At 36.0% G+C, this 16,718-nt stretch overlaps 3 protein-coding genes across 3 annotated transcripts; 2 read left to right on the top strand and 1 right to left on the bottom strand.

Annotated features, from left to right (window-relative positions):
* The first annotated feature begins 1,615 nt into the window (after nucleotides 1-1,615).
* On the top strand, nucleotides 1,616-3,297 carry LOC110882075. The gene is made up of 2 exons (XM_022130173.1): nucleotides 1,616-2,176; nucleotides 2,269-3,297. Exons 1-2 carry the CDS (start codon nucleotides 1,616-1,618, stop codon nucleotides 3,295-3,297), a joined length of 1,590 nt encoding a protein of 529 aa, XP_021985865.1.
* A 5,397-nt stretch (nucleotides 3,298-8,694) lies between these two features.
* LOC110882129 (costars family protein At4g33640) lies at nucleotides 8,695-10,648 on the top strand. Its single transcript, XM_022130214.2, has 2 exons — nucleotides 8,695-8,775; nucleotides 10,481-10,648. Exons 1-2 carry the CDS (start codon nucleotides 8,695-8,697, stop codon nucleotides 10,646-10,648), a joined length of 249 nt encoding a protein of 82 aa, XP_021985906.1.
* Nucleotides 10,649-12,693: 2,045 nt separating this feature from the next.
* Nucleotides 12,694-16,361, bottom strand: LOC110885332 (beta-ureidopropionase). The gene is made up of 6 exons (XM_022133017.2): nucleotides 16,169-16,361; nucleotides 14,707-14,814; nucleotides 14,424-14,612; nucleotides 14,101-14,328; nucleotides 13,263-13,487; nucleotides 12,694-13,187 (listed from the first exon to the last, which is right to left on the bottom strand). The coding sequence occupies exons 1-6, from the start codon at nucleotides 16,316-16,318 to the stop codon at nucleotides 12,822-12,824; spliced, it is 1,266 nt and encodes a 421-aa protein (XP_021988709.1). The 5' UTR covers nucleotides 16,319-16,361; the 3' UTR covers nucleotides 12,694-12,821.
* Between the last annotated feature and the right edge of the window lie 357 nt (nucleotides 16,362-16,718).

The following is a 16,718-nucleotide window of genomic DNA, read 5'->3' as shown; positions in this document are numbered from 1 at the left end:
AATCAAACTTAAAGAAGCTCGAGCCTAAAAATAAGCTTGTTAAATAAATGAGCTCAAGTAAGAATCAACTCGTGAGCGTATTATTTATATAAATTGTATTTAATATATTAAAGAGTAAACTGCAATTTTACACCCTGAGGTTAGGGGTCATTGGCATGTCTACCCCCCCTAAGGAAATAATTGCAAATTACCCCCCCTCCTACTGTTAACTCTTATGTCGCACTTTTACCCCCCGGCCCAACATTTCGTTAGTATTTAGTGTTTTCTGTTAATGGTCAAAGGGCAAATAGGTAAATTGGCGTTCCTGTTGACCTGCAACCTCATAAGACCCCCTTTTCACCACTTTGAAACCCTGAGGTTAACCTAACTCAAAATTGAAGACACCACAGTCTCGTTCAAGCATCCTTCAACAATTACAGCTGATTAGAAGTTGTGTTACGAGCATGGATCTTCGATTGTGGAAGTTACGAGCTGAAGATCAGTATTTAGAACCGGCTGAAATGTACCGTAAGTGACATGCAAGCTCACAGCGTTTAAATCAGGTAAAATTTTAACATATTTCTGTGTTAATTTGTTTTTGTTGTTTGATTACAGGTGAAACCCAATCTGAATTTAGGATAAAATTTCACCATGGAGGTAAGTTTGTAGAAAACCCAAATAGGAAATACGTTGGTGGGAAGATGAACTACATTGATCATGTAGATTTTAAAGTGTTGAATACTGATGTGTTAGAGGCGATGGTTAAGAAATTAGGATACAATGATGGGTTGGTTTTCTGTATTCATTACAAGGAACCGTATTGTTCCTTGGATTTTGGTCTTAGGACTTTAAAAGGTGATGTTGACTTAGAGCCTATCTTTGATCATGTGCGTCAAGGAGTCCACATGATAGACATGTATGTTAGAGGTCAACAATATTAGAAAATACAAGTGAAGGTCCTATAGGGGCTAATAAAGCAATTGTTCCAGCATCATTTACAAAATATACTCAGAATGATAGTATGAATGAAGATGAGGAAGAGAGTGACGGAAGTGATCCTGATTATGAGTATGTTGAGGAAGATAATTTGGTTTATGAAATAGAGGTGGATATGTAGAGGTTCAGGGCTAATGTTGACTTTATTAGGGAAGAACTGGATGGTTCAAGTGATGGGGATCATGATGATGATAGAAGCGAAGAAGGTCATCAGCCTGTTGACCTGGAGGTTTTTGAAAGTGGGTCTGATGACAATTCAAGTCTTAGAGATAAGGTTGCTAGGAAGATATGTTGGTCAGCTAATTGATGACAAGAAAACGATGAATCAGATGGTGAAAAGTTATGCTCTTAAGGCTAGGAGGGATGTGTTTATTCTAAAAAATGAATTGTTAAGGTATAGGGTAGTATGTTTTGGAAGCAATCCACCACTACTTGGTCTTGTAAAAAAAAGAGAGAAGAGGGGAAAAATAGTAAATGCACCAAAGTAGGGCAAAAATACAAGCACCTTAAAAGGCATATCAAGCCCACTTGTCCTTGGGCAGTTCACATCTCAAGAAACACGGACAAGGATAAGTGGTGTGTGAAGACCATTCATAATCAACACAATTGTTTGACAACAAGGGCCGTTTCTTTGTATACAATGAGTTCGATTGCCAGAGAGATTCAACCTATGATTGAAAGCAATCCAGACATGCCAATTCATGCAATCCAAAGTCCACTGCTTCGGAAGCATCAACTTGAAATATCACTCCATAAGGTCTTCAGAGCCAAGAGGATAACAACTACGAAGATTTATGGTGATTACCAAGAACAGTATGCTTTGCTAAGGTCATATTGTGATGAACTTCTAAAAGTCAACCCAGGTAGTACAATTAAAATTGATGTGGAGCCATGTGGGAACTCAGCTAGTCCTACAAGGCAGTTTCGAAGGGTTTATTTTTGTTTCGCCTCTATGATGAGAGGATTTAAGATGATTGGAAGACCATTGTTGGGTGTGGATGGTTGTTTCATGAAAGGTCCATATCCTGGACAGATCTTGAGTGCTGTTGGTATTGATGGAAATAACAGCATATATCCAGTTTGTTATGCCCTTGTTGAGGCAGAAACAACACAAACCTGGAAATGGTTTTTGCAACTGTTGAGAGATGACCTAGGGTGTACGGCTGACTCTTGTTTCACCTTCATCAGTGACAGACAAAAGGTAATAAGTTCTTATGATTAATAAATTGCAAAAAACTTTGGTAGCAAAATATTATAATTATTCAGCAAATTGAATTGCATTTTGTATCACAGGGTCTGATTCCTGCTATGCTAGCTGTTTTTCCTAATGGTGAGCACAGATTTTGTTTGAGGCACATCCATGAGAACATGAAATCCAAGTGGCATGGAGATCTTTACAAGAATTTGCTTTGGTCAGCCGGAAGGAAGACATCCATTCCATACTTTAACAAAGCTATGGAAGAAATTAAGACAACAGAACGAGCTATGTATGACTGGCTGAATGAGATCCCATTCACCGCTTGGTCAAGAGCATATTTTTCTGGAAGAGCTAAATGTGATATGTTGCTGAACAACATTTGTGAGGTTTTTAACCGACAAATCGTAGGAGCAAGGGACAAGTCGATTATCACATGCCTAGAATTCATTCGGGAGTACATGACCAAGAGGATAGTTAATGTCAACAAATTGCAAGCAAAGTGTACGGGGCCACTGACGCCTCATGCAACTGAGGTGTTCGATGAGATCAAGAAACAGGCTGCTGAAATGTCTGTTCTCATGGTTGATTCAGACAAGTATCAAGTAACAGGTCCGAGATCACAGTGTGTTGTGAATGTCAAACATAAAACTTGTGCATGCAGGAAGTGGGATTTGACAGGGATGCCTTGCAAACATGCAGTTGCAGCCATATGGGATATGTCAAGGAATAACATTGATGCTGGCATACCAGAAGAGTGGGTGGATGATGTGTATTGGCTGTCAACATGGAAGAAAGTCTATCAAAATGTGATAGAGCCAATCAACGGGTCGGAGATGTGGACTCCTTTAGAGTGTCCAACAACACTCATCCCACCGAAGCATCATACACAAGTTGGAAGGCCTAAGAAGAAAAGAAAGAAGGCATTTGGTGAAAAAGAGCTTGAGCAGGAGTTCGACAAAGGAGGTAAAATGACCAGAAAGGGAAGTAGCATCAAGTGTGGTAAATGCGGGAACATGGGTCACAATGTCAGGAGCTGCAAAGGACAAGGTGGTGAACAATCAACTGCTTCACAGGAATCACACACTACAACTCAAGGTGCACCAGTTTACAATCTTGATGAGTGATGGATGGTTTGTAAGTTTAGAGTATGTTTGTTTGTTTGTCAAGTTTCAACAAGACAATGTTTGGTTTGTAACTTTAGTGTCAAGACAATGTTTGGTTTGTACCTTTATGTTTGGTTTGTACCTTTATGTTTGTTCAATGTCATGCCTGCTTTGGTTTATTATGGTAGAGTATGGCTGCTTTAGTAAAAAAAAATGTGTTCAAACAGATTTTTGGGGGAAGGTCATTCGATTAAAAACCAACATTTAGTACAAATAAGATGTCCAAAATACAAACATACAACCGAACAAATCTAGCCTATTTCCAGTGACAATCATCCAACAAGACCAATCCGAATCAGAACCATGCTCCCCTTCATATGGGTCAAAGTACCAATCATCGTCTTCATCCCAATATGTGTAATCCCATGCATGTTCCAGCACTTCAGGGTCATAATCCTTTGTCGGATCTCCGAATATCTTTTCATAATCAGTTTGTTGCTCCATGTAAGGTCTGAGTATCTCAGACTCTTGATCTTCAAAGTATACATAACTGTCTGGTTCTTCGGCTGCAACAACGTCTTCATCCTTAGCAATATCTTTCTCATTCTCAACTTTAACATTCTCTTTGTCAGCCATACCTACAGAATTACATCCAGGCTACCAAAACAAACATATAAGAACTTGAAAAGTAGCATTGCACAAACTTCAAAAGTCAGTTACACTCAAAATACACAACCAAATCCAATTTCTCGACATTAACCTACTTAAGCAAAAAAAATACAACAATCAAGACCCAAGTAATCACAAAGTACATCTTCAGTTTCAACACATCCCCATTCTTGTACCGAGCCAACTGTTCTTTGCACTTAGCCAACTCATCCTTATCTTTAATGCTTTGAATTAAAGCAGGCATTACCTCTCGACAAATCGGACATCCCTGTTCTTCACCAACATCAGCCCATCTAAGGAAGCCACATCCTCAAACCTGTTATCGGGCATCATAAGCAACATAAGAATGAAACTTGAGTTTCAATAACCATTTAACAGAAGAAACTTACACATCTAAGATACAATCGACCAGGATTAGCTTTGGAATGTGACTCTTTGAACACTGTTTTCGAACCACAAGGACATATGATGTCTGAAGCTTCACTTTTTCTCATGGTCTCCTTGGATCGCAGCACAGAGGAAGAAGATGAAGACATGTTCAGCGATTTTGGGGGTGGATTGAAGAAGACAGAGAGAGAGAGAGCGATTTACACAGAGAAATTAGGGCTAGAACCACTTAAATGAGGAAGAGGAATATGTTGGGGGGTAATTTGGATATTTCATCACTCTCTAACGGGAAGACTAACGGAATGTTCGGCCGGGGGGTAAAAGTGCGACATAAGAGTTAACAGTGGGGGGGGGGGGATAATTTGCAATTATTTCCTTAGGGGGGTAGACATGCCAATGACACCTAACCTCAGGGTGTAAAATTGCAGTTTACTCTATATTAAATATACATTTAAATAATTAATGTTATTATTTTTTGTGTAAAATTACGATAAAAAATAGTATATAATATTATATATGTGTATACATACATATATGTATATAATTTAAATTAAATAATATATAAAAATAATTATAAATGTATATAAATTAGTTGATAAATATTAAACGATTCAAGCCCATACCAAGCTTGAGCTTGAAAAACTAGTCACAAGTCAGACTCGAGATTTAGACTTTTAACAATAGAGTTTGAAACGAGTTGAGTACGCGCTCTCATAAGTTAAACGAGTTACAATCAAGTCTGAGTCGACTCGTTTACACCCCTATGCATGTAGTGAATCCTCACCCCAACCCCTCTTTAGCCATTTGTTCACATGAAAGTCTTTGTTAAGAACGGTCACAACTGTGCGTCACAGCGCGATGTTTGGGAACTAGCCTGCCCGTCATGCCAACATGGTTCATTCAAACATTTAAGATACAATGCACCATCAAACTAGGCTTGAGAGTTACATAGTTACAACTTTATATGTTCAAATGCAATTCATATATTTCATAAAACACTAAATATACTAAAAATATCTTTTGGAAAAGACACGAAAGATAAACCATTGTGATGCAACACCATGAGATTTAACTATAATATATCTTTTGATAAATAATAACAACAATTTTAGTAAAGTAGCATAAACTTCATTATAAGGTAGTTGAAAACGGGGGTTAAAAGTGTAATAGTTTTGAAAAAAAGATAAAGTGGAGTGGTCAAAACTCAAAGTAGTAAACATCATATAAAGTTAGATTGAAACTGTGTGAATCTACTTTTGGGGTCAGGGAGCGTGGATACACATAAAACAAAAAAAAAACTAGTTGCAAACAGGGATAACATTTTAATAAAAAGGGGTAACGAAATCAAAAAAACGTTAAATTTTTCCAAAATTTATACTACCGTCGGAGCGTAACTGGAGCGTTAATGGGCAACGAAGGTTACCCCTTCTATCACTCTAGGTCTGCCCCTATTGTAAAAGCCATCAAGAAACAAATTATTGATGAAATTAATCAAGAAATTTATTTGAAAGTGATCAAGGGTTTTAGAAGGCATCAAATTAAGGTAAATTTCTCTTTATGTAATTTTCTCAAGGGGTTCAAAAGGCAACAATTCCACATAGAATGTAGAAATGGGTGTATAGATTGTAGTATAAAAATGAGTAAACCGATTTCATAAATTAACATGATATGTGTTCCAAAAAAAATAGTTTTAAACCTTAATTGTTGGTTGAACTAGTGGGATACGCCTGTGCTTTGCGGCGGGATTTCAGTCGATATCGGTTCGGTTCATGGTAGTACCAATATGATACTGACACTCAACATAGCAATCGACACATGTTTTACATGACTGAAAACCATAATAACGAATATATGTACCAGTACTATCGTTGTTCGGTTGATGTTGGTTCGATTCGTTATGGTACCAGGATGGTACCCGCACTCGATATAGCTTACAATACCCACTAAAAAAATTATTGCAAATACAACTTGGTGTTCAACGAGTTTTATACTGGCACGTTAAGAAAAACCATAAAAACGAATACAATACATGTATCGATGTTGACCCCCGCGTTGCGGACAACATGGCCATAAAACTGTGCTAAGTGGTAAGCAAACAACGACCAAAACCGAGAAAAATCATAAAACAAAAACACGAATTTATACCGTCACATAATCTATAAACATGGGGAAAAGCAAACGCAGACTTATACCGAAATTACCGTAAAACACAGACAAAATCACTACCAGACAAAAAGAAAAACAGAACTATAAGACAAGAACCATAAAAGAAAAAAAAAAAAAAACCCACTATTGGCTTCATCATTTGTTATTCTATAAAGTATATGTTATCAATAATCATTAAAGTGTATAATGATAAATTTTGAAGAAAATGATAAGAAATTATAGAAACTAGTATTAAGGTCCCGTGTTGCGGTGGAGGTGTAAAACCGTGACAAATAGTACTAATGTCATACCATCGCTAGCAACCACCAACATTAAAGTTGGGGTGTGTTATTGCGAAGAAATTCGACCGAAACATAAAATATAGAAAATAATAACTAAGTCTATTTAGGACCTGCGTGTTGTGGCGAACCTGTCAAGTGAGAAAAGATAGACGACGTAAAATGTTGAACCACACACGCACGTTGCGCCATGTTAACTCGCAAAATTTAGAACGAAGTGTAAAATGAAACGTAAAAACGTTGAACCACGCACGCATGTTGCGCCATGTTAACTCGCAAAATCTAGAACGAAGCGTAAAATGAAACGTAAAAACGTTGAACCACGCACGCACGTTGCACCATGTTAACTCGCAAAATCTAGAACAAAACGTAAAATGAAAAATTTGCCACATATGAAAAGTGTAGGGGACCAAAGTTGAAAGTAAAATGTTGTGAGGTTAAATTGAAAAGATAAAAGCTTTTGGGCTAAAAGTAAAAATTCAAATAGTTGGGGATTAAAAATGTAATATCAACTTTTTTTTTGAAAAGCCCCCTAAGCATGTGGTACTACACCTCCATGCACCAACATGTTACTTATTTATATGATGTAAATGTAAATGTAAACGGGATTCAAGCAGGGAAAATTGAAAATTATGGATAAAATCAAATATAAGTTTAAAATGTATTAAAAATATACAAGAATTAAAATTTGAGGTGAAAAGTGTCAAAACTAAATTCGGCGAGTTTTATCAATCAGTCGAGTTGGGTTGAGAAACTTTGATCTTTTGCAACTGAGATCAATCTTATCAACCTATAAGAACTCGCTTTTAAAAGACGTGTTATAAATGAACTACAACTAGACACAATGAGATTAGAGAAATTAAGTAGAAAGTAAATCGTCGGATCAATGGCTAATTTAAACCATAAATTGTGTAATAACAAAACATTACGTACTTTAGGTGAAAGTGTGAAGTTAAAAAAAACTAAAGATACGAAAAAATTCTAGTGGCCAAGATAAGTACACTCTTCATAACCCAAAACCCATGATGGATATACATAGAGTACGTGAATACAAATCAGGGCCGGCCCAAGGGTAAGCCAAACGAGGCTTGGGCCTTGGGCCATCAAAACTATAGAGCCTTCACAATTTGGTGAAACCACAGTCCATTTATAAAAGATTTAAGGTGTGGGTTATCAACAGATTGATGGTTGGTAGTGGTTTTGTATATGTATGGATGTTGGTGAGACCCAGGTTCGAATCTTTAGTTCTCCATCTTTTTTCTTGTTTTTAAATTTTAACACAATCTTTCAAATAATTACACTTGGGCCCTTCAAGTTTAACTTTCAATGACATACTTTTTTTTTTTTTTTTTGGGAAAAAAGCCACAAGATTTTACTTCGCCTAGGCCATCAAAATGGTTGAGGTAGCCCTGATACAAATCAAGTGCATTGTCTTTTGTATTTGAGTATATGCCTTTTCGTTTCACGTAATATATGATACATGAATCAAATTCAAATATGTTTTTCCATTCCAGAATAAATGATACATAAAGTTGATTCAAGTATTTGTTTTCTATATTCTAGTACCCATACCATCTCCTAAATTAGATGATACGTGAATCAAATTCGAGCGTCTGTTTATATTCTCGTCTAACTCATGTTTTTTTAAGTAGAAAATCACTATATATTATGATGATAACCTTGAATTATTGTGACCTACTCTTAAAAATGATTACTATGATTTATGCAAAATACCAATATATTTTTTTTATTTCCTTTTTGTCACAACCAGAATCTAAAAATTAACATGTTATGACCTTTGTAAATGTATTTCTATTGTGAGAGAGACAAAAATAGGAGGATATAAATTGGTGGATATGTGCATATGATGCAACATGAGATCCCCTGAAAACCCAACAAACAAACATTCAATAACACCATGGACGTCGATCAAGAAATTCAGCATCTCAGAGAAGAAATCAAACGTCTTGGCCACAAACAAACCGATGGATCTTACAAGGTAATCAATGTGTACATTTACATAAACCGAATGCAAATGCATCGTAGACATTAGATTGTTATGGTTGATCTAAAACAGACGCAAATAACAATTTAATCGAGTTAGGGCAATGACGCTTGCATGTTAGACCATGCTTAATGGGACATGTTAGCTCCCATTCACGCAAACACCATATCAGTGCTTCGTAAGAGGGGCGTGAGATAGATTGATGGCATGGAGTGAAATTTGTTGGTAAGATGAAAATGGTGGGAGCCAATTATGCATGTACCTCCACTCACCTTTTTTTATTTATTGTTACAAAAAATTTAAGTTAAAGACTTGTTTTGATTTTTCTTAAATAGCTTCTTTTTAGTCATTAAAAAAAAAAACTAAACATATGGTTTTGTTTTTTTGTTTTTTTATCTTCTAACATTTTTTTATACAATTTATAGTAAAAGAAGTTATAACTTTTTTTGATATGTAGGCTACACTCACCTTTTTTTATTTATTATTACAAAAAATTTAAGTTAAAGACTTGTTTTGATTTTTCTTAAACTAGAAGTACGACCCGCCGCAATGCGGCGGGGATTCTTTCGTTATAACTAAGTCGATTTAGGACGCACACGTTATGTTGAACCTGTCAAACATGAAAAAAATAGACGATGTAAAAATGTTCACCCACACACGTACGTTGCGTCGTGTTAACTCGCAAAATTTAGACCTAAACATGAAAACGCTAAACCAAAGACGCACGTTGCGATGTTTTAAGTCACAAAATTTAGAAGGAAGCATAAAGCGAAAAATGAAAACTATAAAGGACCAAAGTTGAAAGTAAAAAAAGTTGTGAGTATAGATTGCAAAAGATAAAAGGTTTAATGTTAAAACTAAAAAACAAATAGTTTTGGGTTAAAAGTAATTTATGAAATACTTTTGGATGAAAAGTAAAAAAATCATTTTTTTTTGAAAAACCTCCAATGCCAAAGTTACAACAACCATATGCATAACTATTTTTTCTTTGAACAACCACCAAAGTGAAGATTACAACACATAAGTAAAAAAGAATCAAAGTGATTAAATCGCAAAAGATGAAAACTTTTGAATTAGAAGTAAAAGAATCAAATTAATCAAAGGGGTTAAATTACCAAAGATTAAAACTTTAAACTTAAATTGTCAAAGATTAAAACTTTAGGGTTAAAAAAGAAAGAAATATTAAAATTTTTTAACTTAAATTGTCAAAGATTAAAATTGTAGGGTAAATTGTCAAACATTAAAACTTTAGGGTTAAAAAGGAAACAAATATTAGAAGTTTAAACTTAAATTGTCAAACTTTAAGGTTGAAAAGGAAAATTTCTATTTTTTTTTGAAAGACTCCCAAAGCCAATATGCACAAATAAGTTGCTTATTAATAAGGTTATAATAGCTTGTTTTTAGTCATTAAAAAAACTAAATACACGGTTTTGTTTTTTGTTTTTTTTTTTATTTTTCTTCTAAAATTTGATATACAGTTTATTGAAAAAGAAGTTATAATTTCTTTTGATATGTAAGTGGTTTTGACACGTAGTTGGATCGACATATCGGATGATAAGTAATTAAACGTTTTAGGTTTCCCTTGCAGGATTTAACAATTTATAACATTTTAGAGATTTCCAGTTTTGATTGACCGTGTTTATTTCGACTTGTTTGATTTGGTTCACCCATTGTTGATTTTGAAAACTGGATGATGAAGGTGACATTCGGGGTGCTGTTCAACGACGATAGGTGTGCTAACATCTTTGAGGCACTAGTAGGAACGCTAAGGGCGGCCAAGCGGCGCAAGGTGTTGACATATGATGGTGAGTTACTGCTACAAGGTGTGCATGATAATGTTGAAATTGTACTCAAATCATCCGCCTGATTCATCATAACTTGCTTTACAAGTAATCATAAGTTCGTTCCGTGTTATAACCATTACTTGTATAATCGACATGCTTATGAACAATGTGTTCTAAATTGTCTATCGTTTGTATATTGTGCGTGTGCTGCAGTTCCCGGTTACAAGGGGTGAGCAAAAAACCGATTAACCCAACCACGACCAAATTAACCGACAAAACTGAATGGTTCGGTTTTGGTTTTTCAAAAAACCGAAAAAATACAGTTTGGTTTTGGGTTTTTTTTTTCAACCGAAAAAACCGAACCAAACTATATTGTTTTACTATTTCATTTATTTTTTTACTTAATTATTAAAGCAAACTTTTAGACCCCAAATTCATTATTTCTGGGCATTTTGGCCCAAAACTTTCAAGCCCAAACAGCAAAACCGAACCCATCGTGAAAACCAAAATAATAAAAACCGAGTGGTTTTTAAAAACCTAAATACCGACTTTTCGGTTTTTGGTTCGGTTTGAGATGAAAACCGACCTACAAACACCAATACCAGTAATGCTAGGGCAAAAGGGTATTAAAATTTAAACATATGACCAAACAAATGAATTGCTTTGACTTTATTAATCTTGTTGACTTTGACTAGATGGGTTTGGGAATTTGACCAAAGTCATGATTGGTTAGCAAGTATCACTGTTGAAGGTGACCGGGATTGATCAATTGCTCCTGAATGTGGCATTGTGATCAGTTGTTCCTGAATGTGGCTCCTGCAGTGCAACCTTTGCACCCAAAATCTAGTTTGACACAAAACGGGCATGGGTCGGGGGGTCAATTCAGAAATGATATCCTAATCCCACAAAAGCAAGCAGTAGTTACCTGTTGTGACTCGTGACGATTTAGATTGCTTTCATTCTCACCATAAAACGAACCAATCACATTTTGAGACAGTATTATTCCGACACTCAATACTAGTCACTATTACTCTTTTCAGTCAAGTAGAAATTACTTTCTTAACTAACGATACAGTTCTGTTTACTGAGATATTGGTGACAACGGCGAGCATGCAGTCATCAGAGCCAGAAATTGGGTCCTTGACTCGGATTTTCACTGAGGTTTCCTGCTGCCATTGTTTAATGATGGCACAATCTATGTTTCATCTGCCTCACTTGAATTTTTTTTTTCACATTTATAGAAATATACATAGGATTAGAGCACCTAATGAAAGTTGAGTGACTTTTAAGGAAAAAAATCTTTAAATGACTTTTTGTTATTTTCCCTCTTAACAAATTTATTTATTACTAATTACATATACAAGAATATAATCACATTAATATGTAAGCTAGGGAATAGGATTTCTGTAATACACAAATATGAAATTATGAATAGCATTCGCATGATTTTTGCAAAATGGTTATTGAACATATATACTCGTATATATCGTGTATCCACACAAATACATACATACAATGTCATACATACTTGTGTTTGGTGTATTATATTATCAGAAGTATAAATAATAAGATACGTTATGATTGTTGTTGCTACAATGGTATGCACATCCTTAGTACCCGTCACATAAGTTGTTTCAACATGTAAACAGGCGTTTAGTTTTGGCGATTCTGGTCAAAAGGCCGTATAGCAATGTATACATGTGGTTAAACGGCCATATAGTATAAAGTGCGTTTAACTCCTGCATTTCACATTTTAAATGACCATATAACCAGTGGGGGATCTTGACCTAAAACTCAGCATGGGCCGATGTTTTTTGGAGATAAAATCAGTCTGAGCCGAACCAATACACATTTAAAAAAAAATGCTCGAAAACCTGAAATTTAACACTATTGGGTGAAAAAAGCGCACCGGCCGAGGCCCGGCCTGGCCTCCTCTAAGTTGCGCCACTGCATATAACATCGAGTGGTTTGTGATTAGCTTGTCATTGATGTGTATTTCCCCCTTTAAAGTATGACCAAAGATAAATTATGATTGTTGCTCCAAATGCAAGTTACAATATTATTACATCATCAAAGGAAATTTTATTTTTTTTCACATAGCAACTTAGCATCCATAATACATCAATAATAAATATACACGAGAAACGAAGCTTTTTATAGCATTTAAACTTATGATCGCCAAGTCTTCCATTTCAATCTTAAACCACTTGAGTAAGCATAAATAGACATAAAACATGATACGAATAGAAGTATTTTTTACAAATGATTTTTAGGCAACAAAGGATCAGAAACCACCTGGGGCTCGAAATCAGGCTTCACATATCGAGAAAGCATGTCAGCATATAACTCGTATCTAGCCGTCATACGGAACCCCCATTTGTCCTTTAGCTGTCTGCAGAGGTTAAGATCCATGTCTGATATCAACAACCCGTCTTTGTTCCTTGAAAGTGATGGCGTACACGAAGCGTCCGGCGCTGAAACATGACTTGAACCGTAGAAATGACCAAAGTCTGCATGTTGCGGCTTTCCATCGCCTGATGTGAACGGATTCGGGAACACCTCTGTCCCCACCCGGTTGATGGACCCCACAAAGTAACTATTTGCTATTGCAGCATTTCGTGCCTAAACAAAATGCACGTGCATAGTAAAAAAAGGCAACTGCTCTTAAAGAAAGGTAAAAAAAGAACACGTGAGTACCTCGATGGGCCACATTGGCTCACTGAGTTCACCAACAGTGGCAGACGGATTAAAGACGATTTCGGCACCGTTTAACCCGAAGGCTAACCAGTTTAACGGATGGTGCCTTCCGTAGCATATGTTGACACCGATCTTTCCGTACGCAGTCTCAAACACAGGGTGCCCAGTATTGCCCTCCATATAATATGTACTCTCGTTAAAATCCCCAACACGGGGTATGTGATTCTGCCATTCGAATTGCCACAACATTTCAGCCTTACCAAAAGAAGAGCAAAAAATAACTTTTTTTTTGACAACCAGACTCGACTTTTATTGCAAACACAATTAAATCTGTGCATGATAACATGGTAAACTTTTTTTATAATAGAGTAAAATGCTCTTTTCGTCCCTGAGGTTTGGTCAGTTTTGCGACTTTCATCCAAAGGTTTGTTTTTTCGCATCTGGATCCAAAAGGTTTGAAATCTTGCCATTTTCATCCAGCTCGTTAACTCCATCTATTTTTCTCTGTTACGTTGGGGGCATTTTCGTCTTCTTTGTTAACTTAAAGGGCAATTCGGTCTTTTTCACTTTGTGCACAAGCATTTAAAATACCCTTGACCGAATCCGTTAGACTGAATTGCCCTTTAAGTTAACAAAAAAGACGGAAATACCCCTGACTTAACGAAGAAAAAAGGATGGAGTTAACGAGCCGGATGAAAATGGCAAGATTTCAAACCTTTTGGATCCAGATGCCGAAAAACAAACCTTTAAACCAAAGTCGCAAAACTGGCCAAACCCCAAGGATGAAAATGGCATTTTACTCTTCATAATAACAAATGTAAATAAATTAAGAACCTACCTTCCTGTGCTTGCCGATTATGTTACCGTTATTCCCGATTATAACCGCGGTATTCCAGATAGTCTCCCCGTGTTTTAAATCTCTCTCGAGTATCGGGTTTACTATGACCATGTTATATTTCCTTGCAAAACCTTGAAGAAACTGTGTCGATTCTCCATCTGCAGGCTCCGCAAATTCACACCATCGTTTCTCACGGGTGCAAAAGGCAAAAGGCATCATCCACGCCTCCTGTATTTCCGTAATATATTGTTTCTTACTTTTTTTTAATCCAAAGATGAAGGAAAATTGTGTTATTAACGACAGTTAATTGTATTTTGGCTTACTTGTAAACATAATATATTGACCCCTGAAGCACCCGTGGCATCGATTATGGGCTTTAGTTTCTGAAATATGGCTTTCTTCTGGTCGAGAAATGGTGCGGTAGTTGGTAGAGCGATGGAGTTTTGAATTAGTCCGACACGCACTATACGCGGTTCTCTTAGTAATTCCTTTTCAGCGTTAAATTTGAATGCCTGCAACATGAATTGAAAAGCTTGTGTAAACATATCGTATATCAAATATTTCTTGTATATTTTACAGGTATACCCGTTGGAGATAACTGCCTACCTGAATATCGAAATCATGTTGTGAGGACAAATCTTTGGCGGTTTCTACTACTGTCAAGGGCTCAAGTGCTTTTCCACAATTCAGTCCAATAAGCAAGCGGCTGACTTCCTGCAAAAAGAGTTGCAGTTCAGATCATCAAATAATCAACAATGCACGATTGCACCTAAATATGCCATTTGTCCTTAACTTAAGATATGTGTTACAAAAGGGCTGCTTATTAATTTAACCTCACAAGTTGTGCAAATACAAGTAACATATTATTTGGCTATTAATCAAACACCTAGCATAAACAAATGAGAATCATATAGAGTAAAACCATGATATTAATTTAATAGTTTGTAATGGTTATTGATGACAAGGAGGGAAACGTTTAATTTAGTAGACAAAAAGGAGTTTGTTTGGTTATATTAGAACGAAGAGAGTAAAACCAAATTAAGAAACAAGCTAAAAATAAAGCAGACCAAGACCAGACCAGACCAGACCAGACCAGACCAAAAGTTTTCGCCTTTTATTGTGTCAATAGTCCTAAAAATGCTAAAACACAAGCCCAATACCATAATTAATACTTTCAGGACAATGAAATGATTGAAATCTAATTAGCAATTAAAAACACCCCCAACCATCATGTATGATTGATAGTAATTTAAAAGAACATTTAGGTATTTGATACGCCCCGCTTGCGGTGTGCACATATAATGTATATATGTGCAGGTCCGGGAGGGCAAAAGTGAAATTGCACTAAATTTAACGTTATTTTAATAATTTCGGGAAAATAACGTTTAAAGCGGGGGATGGTTAATCATGCATCATGTAGTGGCGTTGATAGCCGAAAGACAAGAGGGTACATGCACTAATCGGCCTTTTTGCCGAGAGTTATGCGCCTTATGTCCAAGGCTTGATGCAAAACTTAAACTACTATGGAGCCGGGGGTCTCACTGAAAGCAGCCTCTCTATTCCTACGGGGTAGAGGTAAGGTTGTCTACATCTTACCCGAGACCCTACCCTACCTTAGCTTTTCTGAAACCGGTAAACATTTTCATTTTCGGTAAGATCATTGACTTGAACTTACCGATAATTCGGCATCAACATTACTTCGTATTCAGCACTGGCTATCAAACTTAATTAGCTACCAAACTACTTTGAATAAAAGTCAACACCTTACACCCTATCAATTTTAATTCTGAAGCAATCTTTGACTCAAAAAGTCAACGTGCATCATCCTACAAGTAGAGCAAAATTTAACGAATACTATATCAAGATTCAAAAATTAACATCAACTTCTAATCTAATTATGAGATCGTAACACATAACAACATTAAAGTATAACAACAAACAATTCATCCAATCAAACATCTAACAAAAGATATATAATTCAAATGATATAATAAACCGAAAATTATATAATTTTTTGCAATGATAATCACACACACACATACACAGTGAATGAGTGAATCGGTGGTACCTTGAAAACTTGCGGAGAGAGAGACGATTCAAGGAGGCGATGAAGAGATTGAAATCCACAAATCGAACCGTCTGTTGTTGGGGTTAGGGTTTGTGATGATTCTTCTGAATTTCCATTTTTATTATTTACGATTTCTTCCTTCTTTTCCATTTTTTCTCTGCAGAAGTGTTGATGATTGCGTCTTGCAGTGATGCACTCGAACAAGTGATTGATAACTATATATTTTATTAAAGAGTAAACTGCCATTTTGGTCCCTGTGGTTTGGTCAATTTTGCCACTTTAGTCCAAAACTCAAACTTTTTGCATCTGGGTCCCTGTGGTTTCAGTTTTATTGCCATTTTGGTCCAAAAATGAAATCAGGTCATATTTGTCTTATAAAATCCTGTTATTTTGTCATTTTCCGCAGGGGCAAAATGAACATTTTTTTTTATAAATAAATACCATATTTTATAAGACAAATATGACCTGATTTGCCCCCGAGGAAAATGACAAAATTGCAGGATTTTATAAGACAAGTATGACCTGATTTCATTTTTGGACCAAAATGGCA

This window comes from Helianthus annuus, chromosome 10 (genome assembly GCF_002127325.2).
Source record: "Helianthus annuus cultivar XRQ/B chromosome 10, HanXRQr2.0-SUNRISE, whole genome shotgun sequence".
Lineage (NCBI taxonomy): Eukaryota > Viridiplantae > Streptophyta > Magnoliopsida > Asterales > Asteraceae > Helianthus > Helianthus annuus.
This window is presented reverse-complemented; position numbering and strand designations above follow the sequence as displayed.

What these genes read in the sequence shown, in the direction of transcription:
- LOC110882075 (XM_022130173.1), top strand. Translation starts at nt 1,616, where the DNA reads ATGAGTTCGATTGCCAGAGAGATTCAACCTATGATTGAAAGCAATCCA. An exon ending in TCATCAGTGACAGACAAAAG is followed by an intron (nt 2,177 to 2,268) that starts GTAATAAGTTCT and finishes TTTGTATCACAG; the next exon opens with GGTCTGATTCCTGCTATGCT.
- LOC110882129 (XM_022130214.2), top strand. Translation starts at nt 8,695, where the DNA reads ATGGACGTCGATCAAGAAATTCAGCATCTCAGAGAAGAAATCAAACGT. An exon ending in AAACCGATGGATCTTACAAG is followed by an intron (nt 8,776 to 10,480) that starts GTAATCAATGTG and finishes TGGATGATGAAG; the next exon opens with GTGACATTCGGGGTGCTGTT.
- LOC110885332 (XM_022133017.2), bottom strand. Translation starts at nt 16,318, where the DNA reads ATGGAAAAGAAGGAAGAAATCGTAAATAATAAAAATGGAAATTCAGAA. An exon ending in TCTCTCCGCAAGTTTTCAAG is followed by an intron (nt 14,815 to 16,168) that starts GTACCACCGATT and finishes CTCTTTTTGCAG; the next exon opens with GAAGTCAGCCGCTTGCTTAT. An exon ending in AGCCAATGTGGCCCATCGAG is followed by an intron (nt 13,188 to 13,262) that starts GTACTCACGTGT and finishes CATTTTGTTTAG; the next exon opens with GCACGAAATGCTGCAATAGC.